The following is a 14,332-nucleotide window of genomic DNA, read 5'->3' on the forward strand; positions in this document are numbered from 1 at the left end:
TTGGAATAGAAAGAGGAATGATGCCCTTATCGGGATAGCATCACCAAACCAGACAAAAGTTTGAAGACTAATCACAACAAAGCCACTGATATGGACAAGAGCGTCCAATTTGTCCACATTAGCTTCCTCGTCCTTATCGGTTCCGAACTTCCGATGGCATTGTTATCAGGTCCGATCCTCTCTCTTTTTGGGAAATGAAAACTGATTACTCGTTAAGTTAACCCGTTTTATATTAGGGAGGTATCAACAAGTTGGATTAGTAAACACTACCACCTAAATATAAATGTCTGATAGGGCAAAAGTTCTTCTCGACCAACACATGAACATATATAATTGAAACAAATAGCGATAATCAATTGTCGTAGGCACGTAAGATTCAGTTAGTTAGACGTACGCCAATCTCTCATACAAATAGAATTATCCTATACATATAAAAATTCACTTCTCTACATAGTTATTTGATAAACGAAACGTGTTATTATATGTAATAATTTGTGCTTCAAACAACTTGCATGACATAAGTGTACATTCAAGCTGGTGTGGAACTCGTTATGGGGAATTACTGTCTTGTTAGTGGAGAATTAAGCAAATGCACAATGTCTTAAGGTAACTAATAGAAGAATAGAAGAACCTTTGTCCTACGCAAAAAGACAAGCACCGCCTAGTCCGAGTTCCTCCGACACATATCATCTACCCGGTACTCGCGACACGTGGATGCCAGATCTACTCTGGCAGCAATGAGTTCAGACTTGGCTCATTTGAGCTCACCTATCTTGTCACCTGACCCAGGTTACTCAACTTCGACCTCACTCCTTAACCACGGTTAACTTCCGCCGCTTTAACCATTTCTAATTTCTCTCACTCCGTTCAAATGTCTCTGACTCTCTCTACTGTAACTCACCCACTCTCTCTCTCTATATTAAGTTTTCATTTTCCAGATATGGAACGGCCGCCTCTACCTCCTCGATAACTGAGTCGACTCGGTTTGCCCTCCTTTGGTTATCGTGAAGACTCCACCGAGCTCTGAATTAAATCCCAGCAATATTTCAGTCGGTGTTCTCGGGATAACCTCATTTCCCGGTTTAACCAGTCTAGAAATTAGTCTTTGTTGTTGTTTTCCCAAAGCCACTGCCAGCAAGAAGCTAGATTTGTCTTTAATATAATCATCAAACAGCATAGATAGAACAAACGTACTTGTTCTCTTTTGAGATTGAAAGCTACCAAAATGGGTGACCTTGACAACTCTTCATCCCTAGTTGATTCTACCGCTTCAGGCGATGCTACCTTTTCTGAGCCTCCGGCCAAGAAGAAGAGGAATCTTCCCGGAATGCCAGGTATAAGATTATCTAACTTTTGATGTTGGCTCTTATAACTGTTCGTATATTCTTATTGATTAATCTTGTTTCAGATCCTGAAGCGGAGGTCATCGCTCTGTCGCCGACAACTCTGATGGCGACCAACCGTTTTGTGTGCGAGATCTGCAACAAAGGGTTCCAGCGCGACCAGAACCTCCAGCTCCACCGGCGAGGCCACAACCTGCCGTGGAAGCTGAAGCAGCGAACCACGACTGAGGTCAGGAAGCGGGTTTACGTCTGCCCCGAGACGTCGTGCGTGCACCACAACCCAACCCGAGCCCTCGGCGATCTAACCGGGATCAAGAAGCACTTCTGCAGAAAGCACGGCGAGAAGAAGTGGAAGTGCGAGCGGTGCTCCAAGAAGTACGCGGTGCAGTCTGATTGGAAGGCTCACATGAAGACCTGTGGAACCAGAGAGTACAAATGTGACTGTGGAACTTTGTTCGCTAGGTAAAGCTTCCCCCATTGATTTTCTTTACCATTTCTATGGGTTTTGGTTTCATCGGTTTGTTTTCATGTTTTCCCAAGAAACTCCGTAAAAAGCTTCCGTTTTACTTTTATGAAATTTCTCGGAAAACGCTGTGAGCTAATCTTGTCGGTTTGTTTTTGAAGGAGGGATAGCTTCATAACGCACAGGGCTTTCTGTGACGCCTTGGCCGAGGAGAGTGCCAAGAACCAAACCCTAGGAGGCTCGCAGCAGCTGGGAAATCCTAATCCAAACCCGGATGCCGGAAAGGCGGTTCTGGTGGCGTCGCCGCCTCTGCCGCCTCTCACACCTTCCAATAATGTGGTTTCTCCAGCTCTATCCATTCAAAGCTCAGGTAACATCCGTTCTCAAAAAAAAAAAACTCAGGTAACATCATTTAATAGTCCAGTCAATAAATGCGGTTTATATGATTGGAAGATGATCACATTTACGTAGCTCTCTTCAAACCTATCCATGGAGATGATATGTATAATGACTAGCAGAGCAAGTACCTTAACATCTTTTAATGGTCTCTTTAAGAGAAAAATTCTCATGTAATTATATTAGCTTCAAAGACATCAATTTTTCATCTTGGTTTGGTTTTGATTCAAATAAACTGCTCAGTGGCCACCATAAGTTTGTGTCGTTTATATCATGCTGTGTTTCTCATCGAAGAAAGCAACTTCCACTACTCTCAGAATAGTAGGATTAAAAAAAGAGTTGTGCAACTTTCACTCCCAGAATAGGTATGGACCATATATGGTTCTAAATAGAGAAGAGAGAGATAGACAGAGTAGTTGTCGACGGGCGCTGGAAATTAGTAGTCTAATTAGATCGATGCACGGTTGATATGGGAGCTCAAGAATCGAAGGATGGTTTAAAAAGTGGGAAAAAAGTTCTGAGAGAAAGGACGCCATTATTTTTGCCCGTATAGCTCTCTCTCTCCTTTCTCATAAAGTTTAAAGCTTTCGAGTTTGAGTTGTTTCCCAGATGACTTGGCATACATGTTAAAAGGATATTCATCTCTGCACTTTTCTTGCTCATTTACTTCTGTTTTTGCTTTCACTAATTTTCTGTTTAGTTACGGAGATTCTTGCTAGTGCTTTAGTTGATTTAACAAGTTATGGTCTCATTACAGAATTCCCAGCTGAAAACCCAGTAAGACTGTCGCCACCACCGGCGGCAACTACATGCTTAACGAGTATCGCCACGGCGATTAGCACCACCGCCACCACCACCACCACTTCAACTGGAAATTGCAGCAACACTTGTACTAGTGTATTTGCTAGTATATTTGCTCCTTCCAGTACCACCTCACAGACACCAGCAGCTGCTAACTCCGCGTACAGTTCGGCAATCCCATCAGTCATGGAACCAACGTCTCTCTCACTGTCCACTTCTCTGTACCTATCCAACAATGGCTCCTCGCTCTTCCCAGCAACCGATCACCAAGGCCAACACCAGTATGTAGCTTCTCCTCAGGCCCCAGCCATGTCCGCCACCGCGTTGCTCCAAAAGGCAGCCCAAATGGGGCCAGCTGCAACAAGTGGGTCTTTTCTTCATGGCTTTGGCTTGGCCACGTCGTCATCGCCGCCCCAGGCGCAGGATAACACTGCCTCTTTGCAGTGGAGCAACAACAGAGGTGGTAGTGCCGCCGCCACAGTGGCAGCTGGGCTTGGAGCAGCAAATTCTGCCCTATTGACTGATCTCATGATGGGCCCTCCTTTGCCGTTTGGGAGTCATCATCAGCCCATGACCCGTGACCTTCTTGGGCTGGGCATAGGTGCTAACGGCGACGGCAGCAGTGCTTCGTCGGCCGGAATTGATGCTTTGCTCAATTCATTCGGAGGTGGCGGAGGTTATGCTGCGTATGCAAGGGGAGAAGAGTCGTCATGGGATGGTGCGCAAGATATGAAGCCTAATGCTTCTAATGGTCCGACATTGCTCTAAGTCGAGAGTCGAGACACATATATTAGTTCGTTCATCTCAGATCAATCAAAGAGCGAGCTTCGGTATCTTGTTTTCCGACAGATGATGCTTTTATGTTGTTGCAAAAGGTCTTCCCTAGGCAAAATTGGATCGATTCAAGTCCGGGAAAGCTGTGTATAGGGCATAATGTACGAAGTAGCATAGCTTTAGCAAGCGCATCACAGTTTAGCTTAGGGTAAAAATGTAAGTGAAACTTGGATCTAGCTATTAGTACTTTTGGTTACACTGGTACAACCAGTTCAACTACGTACGCAAGAGTGAGTGGTGATCCTTGTAATGTTGTTGGCAGTGTCAGTCTGATTAAATACACCACGTCCTTGCCAATCAATGTTCACATGGCCGGACAAGGAAGCGGTCAATGATATCGATTAGCAGGTACGGTGGTCAAATGGGTAACGGAGCTTGACAGTGTTTATATATGTGTGGGTTTTGGTGTCAGCAGTGATGCAGTTGCCAGCAAATGTGTATTCAATTTCGAAGAACGAGTTGGGCGTAGATGGAAGCTATGCATTTGTTGCTTCCCCACTCTGATGGGTCCTTTGGGTTTTAATTTCTCGTGGCCGCGGTGGGGCTGAGCTGAACGGCTGTGCCTGCTACCAGTTCCCCGCCGGCCCTCGATCTCCCATCTTAGGCTGCTTCTCGACGATACTGCCAGTTGGTCCGATCGATCAATGTCGATCTAAAATTAGTAAAATATCTAGAAAGATCAGGATTAGCCATTTGGGCACATTATTTTGACACGGATCTTTCAGCAGAACGTAGACTTGGGGACGAGTCTCATACCATGCAATTGTCTGATGTCGCCTCTAATTAGTGTGTTATTTTAAGATATGTAATAAGATATCTGCTATACATGTGTATTATTTATGTATTGATATGTCACAATTCTGAAATTTTGAATGATAAAAATTCGAATTTAAAGTCATGAAATTTTTTAATAATCTTAAATATATTGAAATCATTTTACAGTAATAGTGTATCAAAATTGAGTTTACAGTACGACTCAGTCGACTCAAATAATACATCACCAGTTAATACACTCAAGTAGTAAAATAATTGAAAATGTAATATTCACTCAATCATTACCACAACAGAATAAAGAATCCTCAGTAATCCTCCGAAAAATCTCTCCAAGCCTGTTAATTCTTACTTGCCTAACTATCATTTACACCATCGATTTGGTGCACCAGGATTATAAACACAAACCCGGTAAGCTTTTCAACCCGTAAGAGTAAACCAACATTTTAAACATACATCATATATAAAAGAAATGTACAATCAATATTTTTAAAGCATGTGTCCTCATGAAACTCGAGCAGCCCACTTGGTTACCCGTAACAAATAATATATAATATAACAAACCATATATATGTATCATATTTACCATTTTTGTACACATACACACATTCACTATATTATATCGATGTCACAGTTCACTCATTTAAGGAAATCATAAATATGAGTTACCACCAAGCGTATACTTGTCATAGTGAAATTTACTCACTTTATTTCATGTCTGCAACATACACGATACCAAGAGCGATTCTCTCACCCGTTTCGTCGGTCACCTAGTAACATAACAATGTGCTTATAAAACGACCTGCAAAACCACATGTGAATATTAATTATAGTTAAAAATATTGTTATGAAACACTATTCACGAAACACTGTTCACGAAATACTGTTCTGAAAATTGTTCACGAAACTGTTCCGAAAACTGTTCACGAGCCACCTTAGACGGCTGCGCGTGGGGCTCACGCGCCCCTATCTGACAGCCGCGCATGGTGTTCATGCGCCACCACAGGCAGCCGCGCATGGTGCTCACGCGCTGCCCAAACAGCCGCGCGTGACCTCGTATTCGGCCACCAATCTACCCCTCATTCCACCTGCATTAACCTACGACCTAACACCATCTCTCCGCCGCCCTACTTCCTCCCACGCGCCGCCCTAAGCGGCGGCACACGCACCACGAACATCTATACCTAAATTTCAACAAATCACACAACCTCCAACATCAAAGGCATAGATCGCAAGGAGGAGAACATAATTGTAATTGCGTTAAGGCTTCGATCACCGGGAAGTGGTCGGAATGTCGCCGGAATGTTTCGGCAGATCCAACTTCGTCTTTGTTGTTTAAACCTTCGATTTGAGTTCCAAATCAATGATAAACCAACCTAGAAGGTCGAAATTAAGATGCTAAGATGTTGGAACTCACCGGCGATAAACCTTTGATTTGAGCTTGGATCGGCGATGAAAATTGCATAAACTTCTAATCGTCGGTATGGCTTCTCGGCGACGATGGGTGGTGTGCCACCTCTACAGGCTGGAGCAGCCGACCATGCGGTTATTGCGAGTATGGCGGTGAAGGCCACAGAGGCCGGAAGTGGGAGATCGACCATAGAGAAGTCGGCGCAGAGCAGGGTCAGGGTCGGGGTCGTGTGACTCAGGCTCGTTTCCAATATTCTGATTTTTTAAAATTATATTTTCTAAAAATGCCCTTTTATACCCTTCCAAAATCAAAAATCAAACTTTCGTTGCTAACAAATTTCACATACGACATCCGATTAAGGCGTACCGCGTGTCCACGAACTCGTATCGACGAGCTCTACGACTTTTGTGAAGGAAAGTTTCAGAGATGAGCGACGGAATAAAAGTCAACTCTTGAGCCACTAAAAACATAACGTTTTTCAACCTTAAATTTATGAATCACTTTCATTTTGTAAAAGACATCGACGAGAGGGTGTAAAATGTGATATACTCGAATTACTAAGTATAATAATTTACGAGAAATTAAAAGAATTTAAACTCGAAAATCTGGATTATTACATGATACGTGACATGGAAATAGAATAGACTCGAACAAATTTAGCAGTTGCATAAAGGTTTTCGAATATGAAAACTACAACACAAAGTCCCTAAAGCTTCAACATTTGGAACAATGTGACATAGTGAAACCATACTAAAGAAGTAAAGTGTTAGAGAATCGAGAGGCGATTCTAGCTTCTTATATTGCTACTAGCTCGCACATATGATATATCGACTATAATTATTAGACAAATATGTTGTCAAGCGATATATAGGTCCAATTCGTCCAATCACAACCAGTTTAGATCAATTTGATGTTGAGTCTGATGCTGATTTTCCTTTTGTTTTCAAAACAAGTTGAAGAAGTGTCACTCCACTTGCACCTAATCTCTATTTTAAGTTGGAACCAAGTGCTGTCAGCACACCAATTATATATCTTCTTACAATATAAGTAGAGGTCCACCGCTTCTTTGCTCATTAAAGCATTCAGTTTTAGATACTCAATTCTTCTGTGTGAGATTGAAGCTCATCTATGAATCTCCTTCTTCTTGTTCTCTCCCCTCTAGTTATCTTCCTCTTCAAATTTGCCTACTCAATCCTATGGGTCCCGTGGAGGACACAAACCCACTTCAGAAAGCAAGGCATAAGGGGCCCTGGCTACCGTCCGATCTTCGGCAACTCCGCCGAGATCCGCCGTCTGTTCGCCGAAGCTCTCTCTAAGCGAGTCCCATTCGACCACCACATAGTTCCACTCGCCATCCCATTCTACCACAGGTGGTCCTGCATGTACGGGAAGACTTTCCTCTACTGGTTCGGGCCCAAACCCAGGCTGGCAATATCCGACCCGGATATGATCAAAGAGGTCCTTGTCAATTCCAGTGGCTCGTTTCAGCAGAAACCATTCACACCTTTAACTAAAACCCTCTTCGGAGAAGGCCTCGTTGGTCTCGAAGGCGATAAATGGGCTTTCCATAGAAGGATCGTTAACCAGGCCTTCAAAACGGAGCAGGTCAAGGTATTATTTGTACATAAATTACTATTGTCTGTCACTATAATATAGTTTTGGTGTCACATTTTATTATTGTGTGCTCTACTTCAATGCAGGGTTGGGTCCCAGAAATTGTGGGGAGTGTCATGAAGACGTTGGAGAAGTGGGAGGGTATAAGAGGAGAGAAAGATGAGTTTGAGATGGATGTGCACAAAGAATTTCGTGATCTTTCTGCCGATGTTATATCGAGGACAGCATTTGGAAGCAGTTTTGAGGAGGGCAAGAGAATTTTCAACTTACAAGAACAGCAAATGCACCTCTTCTCTAAGGCAATTCGGAGCATCTACATCCCTGGATTCAGGTAATTCCCTTGTCAAAATCTTAGACATAATGTGACTGACCGGTTTAAACCTCATATATTGCATGCTTGGTTACTTTAAGTTTGATTGAACTATCAGTCTAGCTCAAGAATGATACATATACAGATATACTATCATACTTGTGTACATTTACTAGCTGCAAAACTGACAAGCACAGTATTCTCCTAGTATGGGTCATTGAAGTAACATGATTGAACTCATTGAAGTAGAATTATTTGTAAAAATTGAAAAACAAAAGTAACATCTTCTTGATTTACTCTTAACAAGTCCATGGGTGGAGTTTATATGCAAGGTTAAAATTAATCCATAACTTGAGTTCTATTAGCGCACAGGTTTTTGCCCACCAAGAATAACAGAGAAAGGTGGAGACTACAAAAGGAAACTACTGAATCAATACGGATGTTGATCTTGAATAGTCCCAAAAAGAGAGAAGATTCAACAAATTTACTCAGTCTGTTGATGTCTTCTTACAAGAACCAGAGCGGTGAAGAAGAAAAATTAGGGTTAGATGACATCATAGCTGAGTGCAAGACCTTCTACCTTGCAGGAAGTGAAACAACTGCTTCTCTTTTGACTTGGGCGCTTCTCCTTCTAGCACGCCATCAGGATTGGCAAAGCATGGCTAGGGAAGAAGTGATTTGCGCTTGCGGAAACAATAAGCTTCCTAATGCAGAGATTTTGAATGATCTTAAGATTGTAAGTTCAGTACTATACTGTAAATTCCATATATAAATGCATATATAGTTGCTAGCTAGTATGTAGATACATCCTCAGATGTTTAATGCTGCCACTTTTTCAACAGGTGAGCTTGATAGTTAACGAAACGCTCATACTTGCTAGCTAGTATATAAATGCATATATAGTTGCTAGCTAGTATGTAGTTACATCCTCAGATGTTTAATGCTGCCACTTTTTCAACAGGTGAGCCTGATAGTTAACGAAACGCTTAGACTCTACCCTCCAGCTCTGATGCTAATGAGGCAAACATCGAAGAAGGTTAAGCTTGGGGACCTTGATATTCCTGCTCACACACAACTCTACTTGGCCTTGACCGCTGTCCATCATGACACTGAGATATGGGGAGCAGATGCTAATGAGTTCAATCCCTCGAGGTTTTCAGAGCCTCGAAAGCATTTAGCCTCATTTTTTCCATTTGGTCTGGGGCCTAGAAACTGCGCAGGTCAAAACTTGGCTCTGGTGGAAGCAAAAGTAGTCTTAGCAACCATCATTCGCCACTATTCTTTTGTGGTGTCTCCATCCTATGTCCATGCGCCGATGTTGCTTATTAGTTTACAGCCTCACTATGGTGCTCAAATCCTCTTCAGGAAGATTCCAAGTTGAAAACTTAAAGCATTGTACGTCTAGATTAACACTTCAAATAATTGATTCCTACTGTCGTGTATTGCATGTCCTGTTTCTGTATGCCTTATGTGCCAACCAAGTTTTGGTATGTTATAGATTGTAATTTGTATTATATATATGATGATACAAGTAACAGAAAGGAGAACATGTAAATTAATTTGGATTTTGATTGAGCTGGGTACATGGCTACATGCGGTACTGCAGTACTTTTACTCAGGCCAACTTATTGAAAGGCTGGAGACGAACGTGAAACCCTTCAAAATTGAACTCAGGACTCAGGACGGCACACTTCATAATTTTTTTTTGCCGAAACAGAACTCAGGACGGCACACTTCAAATTTGAAAATTTATGTTTAGCACCTTATCATTGCCATTACCTGATCAGAGGTCTAGTGGTGGCTGTACAACTTGAACTACTATATACTCACGTAAATTAAGGTGAAGAGAATCGTCCTAATTAAAACTAAAATCAGATTCTATATAGGGTTCATTAATTTGTAAAGCTCTTAGTTAATAGAAAGTCCCCTTCTTGCATGCTTCTCAGTTTGCACTTTGTACCATGTATCTTCTCCTCCTCCTCCTCCTTGTTCTTCTTTTTATCTTCATCTTGAAACTTGTCTACTCCACAATTATGGTTCCCTGGAGGACTCGAAACCACTTCCTCAAGCAAGGAATTGATGGTCCTGCCTACCGTCCGATCAACGGCAACTCGGCCGAGATACGCCGTATGTTCAAAGAAGCTCTGTCAAAGCGAGTCCCTTTTGACCACAACGCAGTCGGACGCATTTTGCCGTATTACCCTACGTGGTCTAAACTGTACGGGAAGAACTTCTTGTACTGGTTCGGGTCCACGCCCAGGATGGCTATAACCGATCCGGAAATGATCAAACAAATCCTTATCAATACGGTGGATCGTTTCAGATGGACTTCCTTCCACCAAGGTTCTGTTTGGAGATGGACTTCCTGTTCTCGAAGGCGAAAATGGGCATTTCACAGAAAAATTGTGAACCAAGCCTTTAAAATGGAGCGAGTCGGTGTCACAAATCATGTATTCTCTCTATTAGTTCTTCATTTTCTGTTACATAATAACAAAATCGTTAGAATGGAATGAAAAAATGAGATTTAATGCAGGATGCCAGGCCGGGTTCCATAAATTGTGGATATTGTCATGAAGATGTTGGAGGAGTGGGAGGATATAAGGGGAGGAAGAGATGAGCTTGAGATGGAGGTGCACGAACACATGCATGAGGTAGCAGCAGATGTTGTGTCCATAGCAGTTTTCGGAAGCAGTTTTGAGGAAGGGAAGCGCATTTTCAATTTATAAAAACAACAAATGCATCCGTTCCGGATTTGTCTATGGTGCAGCGCTTCATACCATACATACCGAATCAGATGGTGGATAGAGGGTGTCTTGAAATGCACGTGGGGTGTGTGAGGTGTATGAACAGTGGATTAGGGGCGCTGCACCATAGAATTTTCCTCTACATTCCTGGATTCAGGTGATTACTGTGCTATTGGTTTATGCTTCTAATTCCAACAAGCCATGCAGTACAATTCTCATCATTGTCATCAACCTCTTTGGACAGATTCTTCCCTACAAAGGACAACAGAGATAGATGGAGACTAAATAATGACATTCGTGAATCTATACGAATGTTGATAGTGAATCATAGCAAAGAACTAGAGGAATCAAAAGTTCTTCTGAGTCTACTGATGTCGCCTTACAAGAATAAGAATGGTGTGGAGGAAAAACTAGGGCTACATAAAATTTTAGAAGAATGGTGCGTAGTAATTTCGCTCCAATTCTTCATGGCTTCATATGCAGCGTGCTGAGTGCATACAAATTAGTGGGCCGACTTGCCCAAGTGGGCTAGACAAACTGGGCCTAGCGGATTGAGGGGTCCAATCTTTAAGTGAGAATTTATTTAAGTAATTAAACAAATTCCCGTTCCGATCCTTATCTCAGTCCCAATTAGGCAATTATATCCAATATAATGATGTGATGACATACGGCAACAGGCGTAGAATAAAAGTCGTCTTCACTGATCCGGTCCTCATAAATCATAATTACCAAACGACCCCTCGCGGCCACACAAATTTGGAGGGTAAAAAACAACCCTAATTCCCTCTTTCCAACCTCGCAAATGTGTGGATTTCAATCTCTCTTCTAACCGTTGGCAGGCGGCGATCTTTCAAGTTATAAAAAACTCCAAGAGCAAATTACAGACTCATAGAAGATTACAGAAACCCCGTGCCCTAACTCAGCAGCTGTTGGACTTCTACAGCTCATTTAGGGCTCCGCCTCCGATCCCTGAGCCCCGGTAAGGTTTCAATTTTCTTGATTTAGTTGAACTGGTATAGGTTTCAATTGAAGAGATTAATTGCATTTTTGTTTTTGTTTTTGTCAGATTGTGAAATATGGGGTAGGAGGTGGAGATTGAGTTAGTCTAGGAGCAGATGCGTATTTAGTTATGAGATTTAAATTTGGGTACTGTGGTGACCTTTGTGTTGTGCGTTTAAGAGGGTAAGATGCCATCTGCTTACTTATCGAAAGTTAGGACTGCAGTGCAGAGATCGATTTTAGGGCAGGAAAGTGTTTTGTTGGACTCGTTAGACGGGTTGATTGGTCAGGGGAAATTGTTGTTTGGTAATTCCTCCAGGTTGCTCCATTTCAGGCCGTTTTCGGCTGTTTCAGACCTGTATGCGGTTCTGCCACCAGGGACTGTTGTTGCTGCCACAAGGTCGGATAGGCAGTTAGTTAAGCAGAGGAAGCAGATTTCTGTTGTTGGGGAGATTTCGCGGATCATTTCGACTCCATCTGTGTCGGGGCCTTCGTTACAAGTTTGCGGGTATCATATTGATTCTGTGCTTTCAGATATGGCTTTGTGTGGTTCTAAAGCTTTAGTTGGGGGTTATTCCCCTGATAATTTAGCCTCGAGGCACGGGCTCAGTTGGATGGTACCTGAAAGGGCTTCTACATTTTATAACAACAGAAGTAAAAGATCTGATGGTTGCCACACAGCCAGTATGAGTTTGAATAACAAAGGGCAGCCAAACAGTAATGCAACTTTTGGATATTTTGTATATGAAGTAGGGAAGAGATGGTGTAATAATTTCCCAGTAAATGGATTCGGCACAAGAGAATTTCATAGTTCTTCCACATGCTTCTCTGCTGGGACTGCCCAAGATGTGTCTTTTGATAATTCTGCTCCTGAGGAGCAGCTTTCGAGTTCTACAGATTCGTCGGACCAGTAAGTTCAAAGACCAGCTTATTCTACTACTAAATTCTGCCATCTTTGTTTTTTTGATGTTGTCATTGTAACTAGTTTTGTGTGTACTTCTTGTGGCATGCAATTTGATAATTTGTCTGATTTTAAGTGGTACACTGACTCCACATGTGTGACAATAATTACAGGAAGAACGCAGATGCAAAGTCCTTAAAACTATGTTCAGGATCATGCTACCTACCCCATCCTGATAAAGAGGACACTGGTGGGGAGGATGCTCACTTCATATGTGTGAACGAACAAGCAATAGGGGTGGCAGATGGTGTTGGTGGCTGGGCAGATCTTGGTGTTAACTCAGGATTGTATTCCCGAGAACTCATGTCCAATTCTGTAACAGCTGTTCAGGAGGAACCCAAAGGTTCGGTTGATCCTGCTAGGGTGTTGGAGAAAGCTCACTCCAGCACAAAAGCCAGAGGTTCCTCAACAGCCTGCATCATAGCTCTCACAGAACAGGTTTGGAAATTGCTTTCATATTAAGCTGGACATTTAATTAGAAGCTTCTGTCTTGTCAAAGTGACTATGCTCTCATCTAGTTGTCAATGGATACTTATCCTTCTGCTGATGCTTTTTCAAAATTTTCTTATGTTGAATGCAGTATGATATAGCTAAATAATATTCGAAGTCTCAACTGGTTGTCTCTGTTTATATCTCATAGGAACTGTGGCTAATGCCACCTTGTTCCATACTGATTTGCTGGCACTTTAATTTAACTGTTGAAATTACACTGCAGGGTATTCATGCAATTAATTTAGGTGATAGTGGGTTTATAGTTGTTCGAGATGGGTGCACTGTCTTCAGATCTCCTGTTCAGCAGCATGATTTTAACTTTACTTATCAACTGGAGAATGGAGTCAACAGTGATCTACCTAGTTCTGGCCAGGTCAGCAACATAATTTCTTTTTAACTGAAGCAATTGCTCATATAGGATATGTTTAGTCTTTTGATTCTGTGTAATTTGTCCATGATAATTCTATTCTTAGTTGTTTCACATGTAATCAACTTGTCAGTTGTGTATGTCATTTTCTGCTGCGAATGATTAAAATGACTGTTTTTTGTATCTGAAGCAAAGTTGTCCATTCTTTATACAGGTTTTTACGGTTCCTGTTGCTCCTGGGGATGTTATAGTTGCTGGAACTGATGGCCTGTTTGACAATTTGTATAACAATGAGATTACTGCAGTTGTGGTTCATGCCATGAGAGCTGGATTAGGGCCTCAGGTGACTGCTCAAAAGATTGCAGCTTTGGCACGCCAAAGAGCGCAGGATAGAGACCGGCAGACACCTTTCTCTACTGCTGCTCAAGATGCTGGGTTCCGTTACTATGGTGGCAAGCTCGATGATATCACTGTTGTGGTTTCATATGTTACCAGTTCAAGTGATTCAAGCGATGCCTGACTCAAGATCGAACACTCCTATGTACATGCACACATCTTTTTTTAATTTCATTTTCATTGCCCACTCTTGTTAAGGAGAATCAGAAGCATTCTCCATGACAGGCTTATCGTAAAAGCAAGTTGGCATTAGGCCTTGATTTTGTCTGTCATTCCTGTTTTGGACACACTCTGCTTTATACATAGATAAATGAGTGTACGCACTCTTCTTGGTTCCGAATGCATCTTGATCTTTTCTTCTTCGCTTTTGCGCCTTATCGGATTAGATTCCGGCACAATGTGCTGCTTCTATTGAATCTATTCCACGATC

At 42.2% G+C, this 14,332-nt stretch overlaps 3 protein-coding genes and 1 pseudogene across 3 annotated transcripts; all 4 read left to right on the forward strand.

Moving 5' to 3' along the window:
• The first annotated feature begins 891 nt into the window (after positions 1 to 891).
• Positions 892 to 4,080, forward strand: LOC126782058 (zinc finger protein GAI-ASSOCIATED FACTOR 1-like). Its single transcript, XM_050507218.1, has 4 exons — positions 892 to 1,334; positions 1,409 to 1,805; positions 1,968 to 2,176; positions 2,960 to 4,080. Exons 1-4 carry the CDS (start codon positions 1,226 to 1,228, stop codon positions 3,769 to 3,771), a joined length of 1,527 nt encoding a protein of 508 aa, XP_050363175.1. The 5' UTR covers positions 892 to 1,225; the 3' UTR covers positions 3,772 to 4,080.
• A 3,010-nt stretch (positions 4,081 to 7,090) lies between these two features.
• Positions 7,091 to 9,510, forward strand: LOC126783462 (cytochrome P450 734A1-like). The gene is made up of 4 exons (XM_050508937.1): positions 7,091 to 7,630; positions 7,720 to 7,964; positions 8,316 to 8,679; positions 8,905 to 9,510. The coding sequence occupies exons 1-4, from the start codon at positions 7,148 to 7,150 to the stop codon at positions 9,322 to 9,324; spliced, it is 1,512 nt and encodes a 503-aa protein (XP_050364894.1). The 5' UTR covers positions 7,091 to 7,147; the 3' UTR covers positions 9,325 to 9,510.
• A 394-nt stretch (positions 9,511 to 9,904) lies between these two features.
• On the forward strand, positions 9,905 to 11,178 carry LOC126784351 (cytochrome P450 734A1-like; annotated as a pseudogene).
• A 329-nt stretch (positions 11,179 to 11,507) lies between these two features.
• On the forward strand, positions 11,508 to 14,242 carry LOC126782499 (probable protein phosphatase 2C 55). Its single transcript, XM_050507757.1, has 5 exons — positions 11,508 to 11,666; positions 11,754 to 12,596; positions 12,761 to 13,085; positions 13,363 to 13,512; positions 13,721 to 14,242. Exons 2-5 carry the CDS (start codon positions 11,875 to 11,877, stop codon positions 14,024 to 14,026), a joined length of 1,503 nt encoding a protein of 500 aa, XP_050363714.1. The 5' UTR covers positions 11,508 to 11,666; positions 11,754 to 11,874; the 3' UTR covers positions 14,027 to 14,242.
• Positions 14,243 to 14,332: the final 90 nt, after the last annotated feature.

The sequence above is a fragment of the Argentina anserina genome, chromosome 2 (assembly GCF_933775445.1).
Source record: "Argentina anserina chromosome 2, drPotAnse1.1, whole genome shotgun sequence".
Lineage (NCBI taxonomy): Eukaryota > Viridiplantae > Streptophyta > Magnoliopsida > Rosales > Rosaceae > Argentina > Argentina anserina.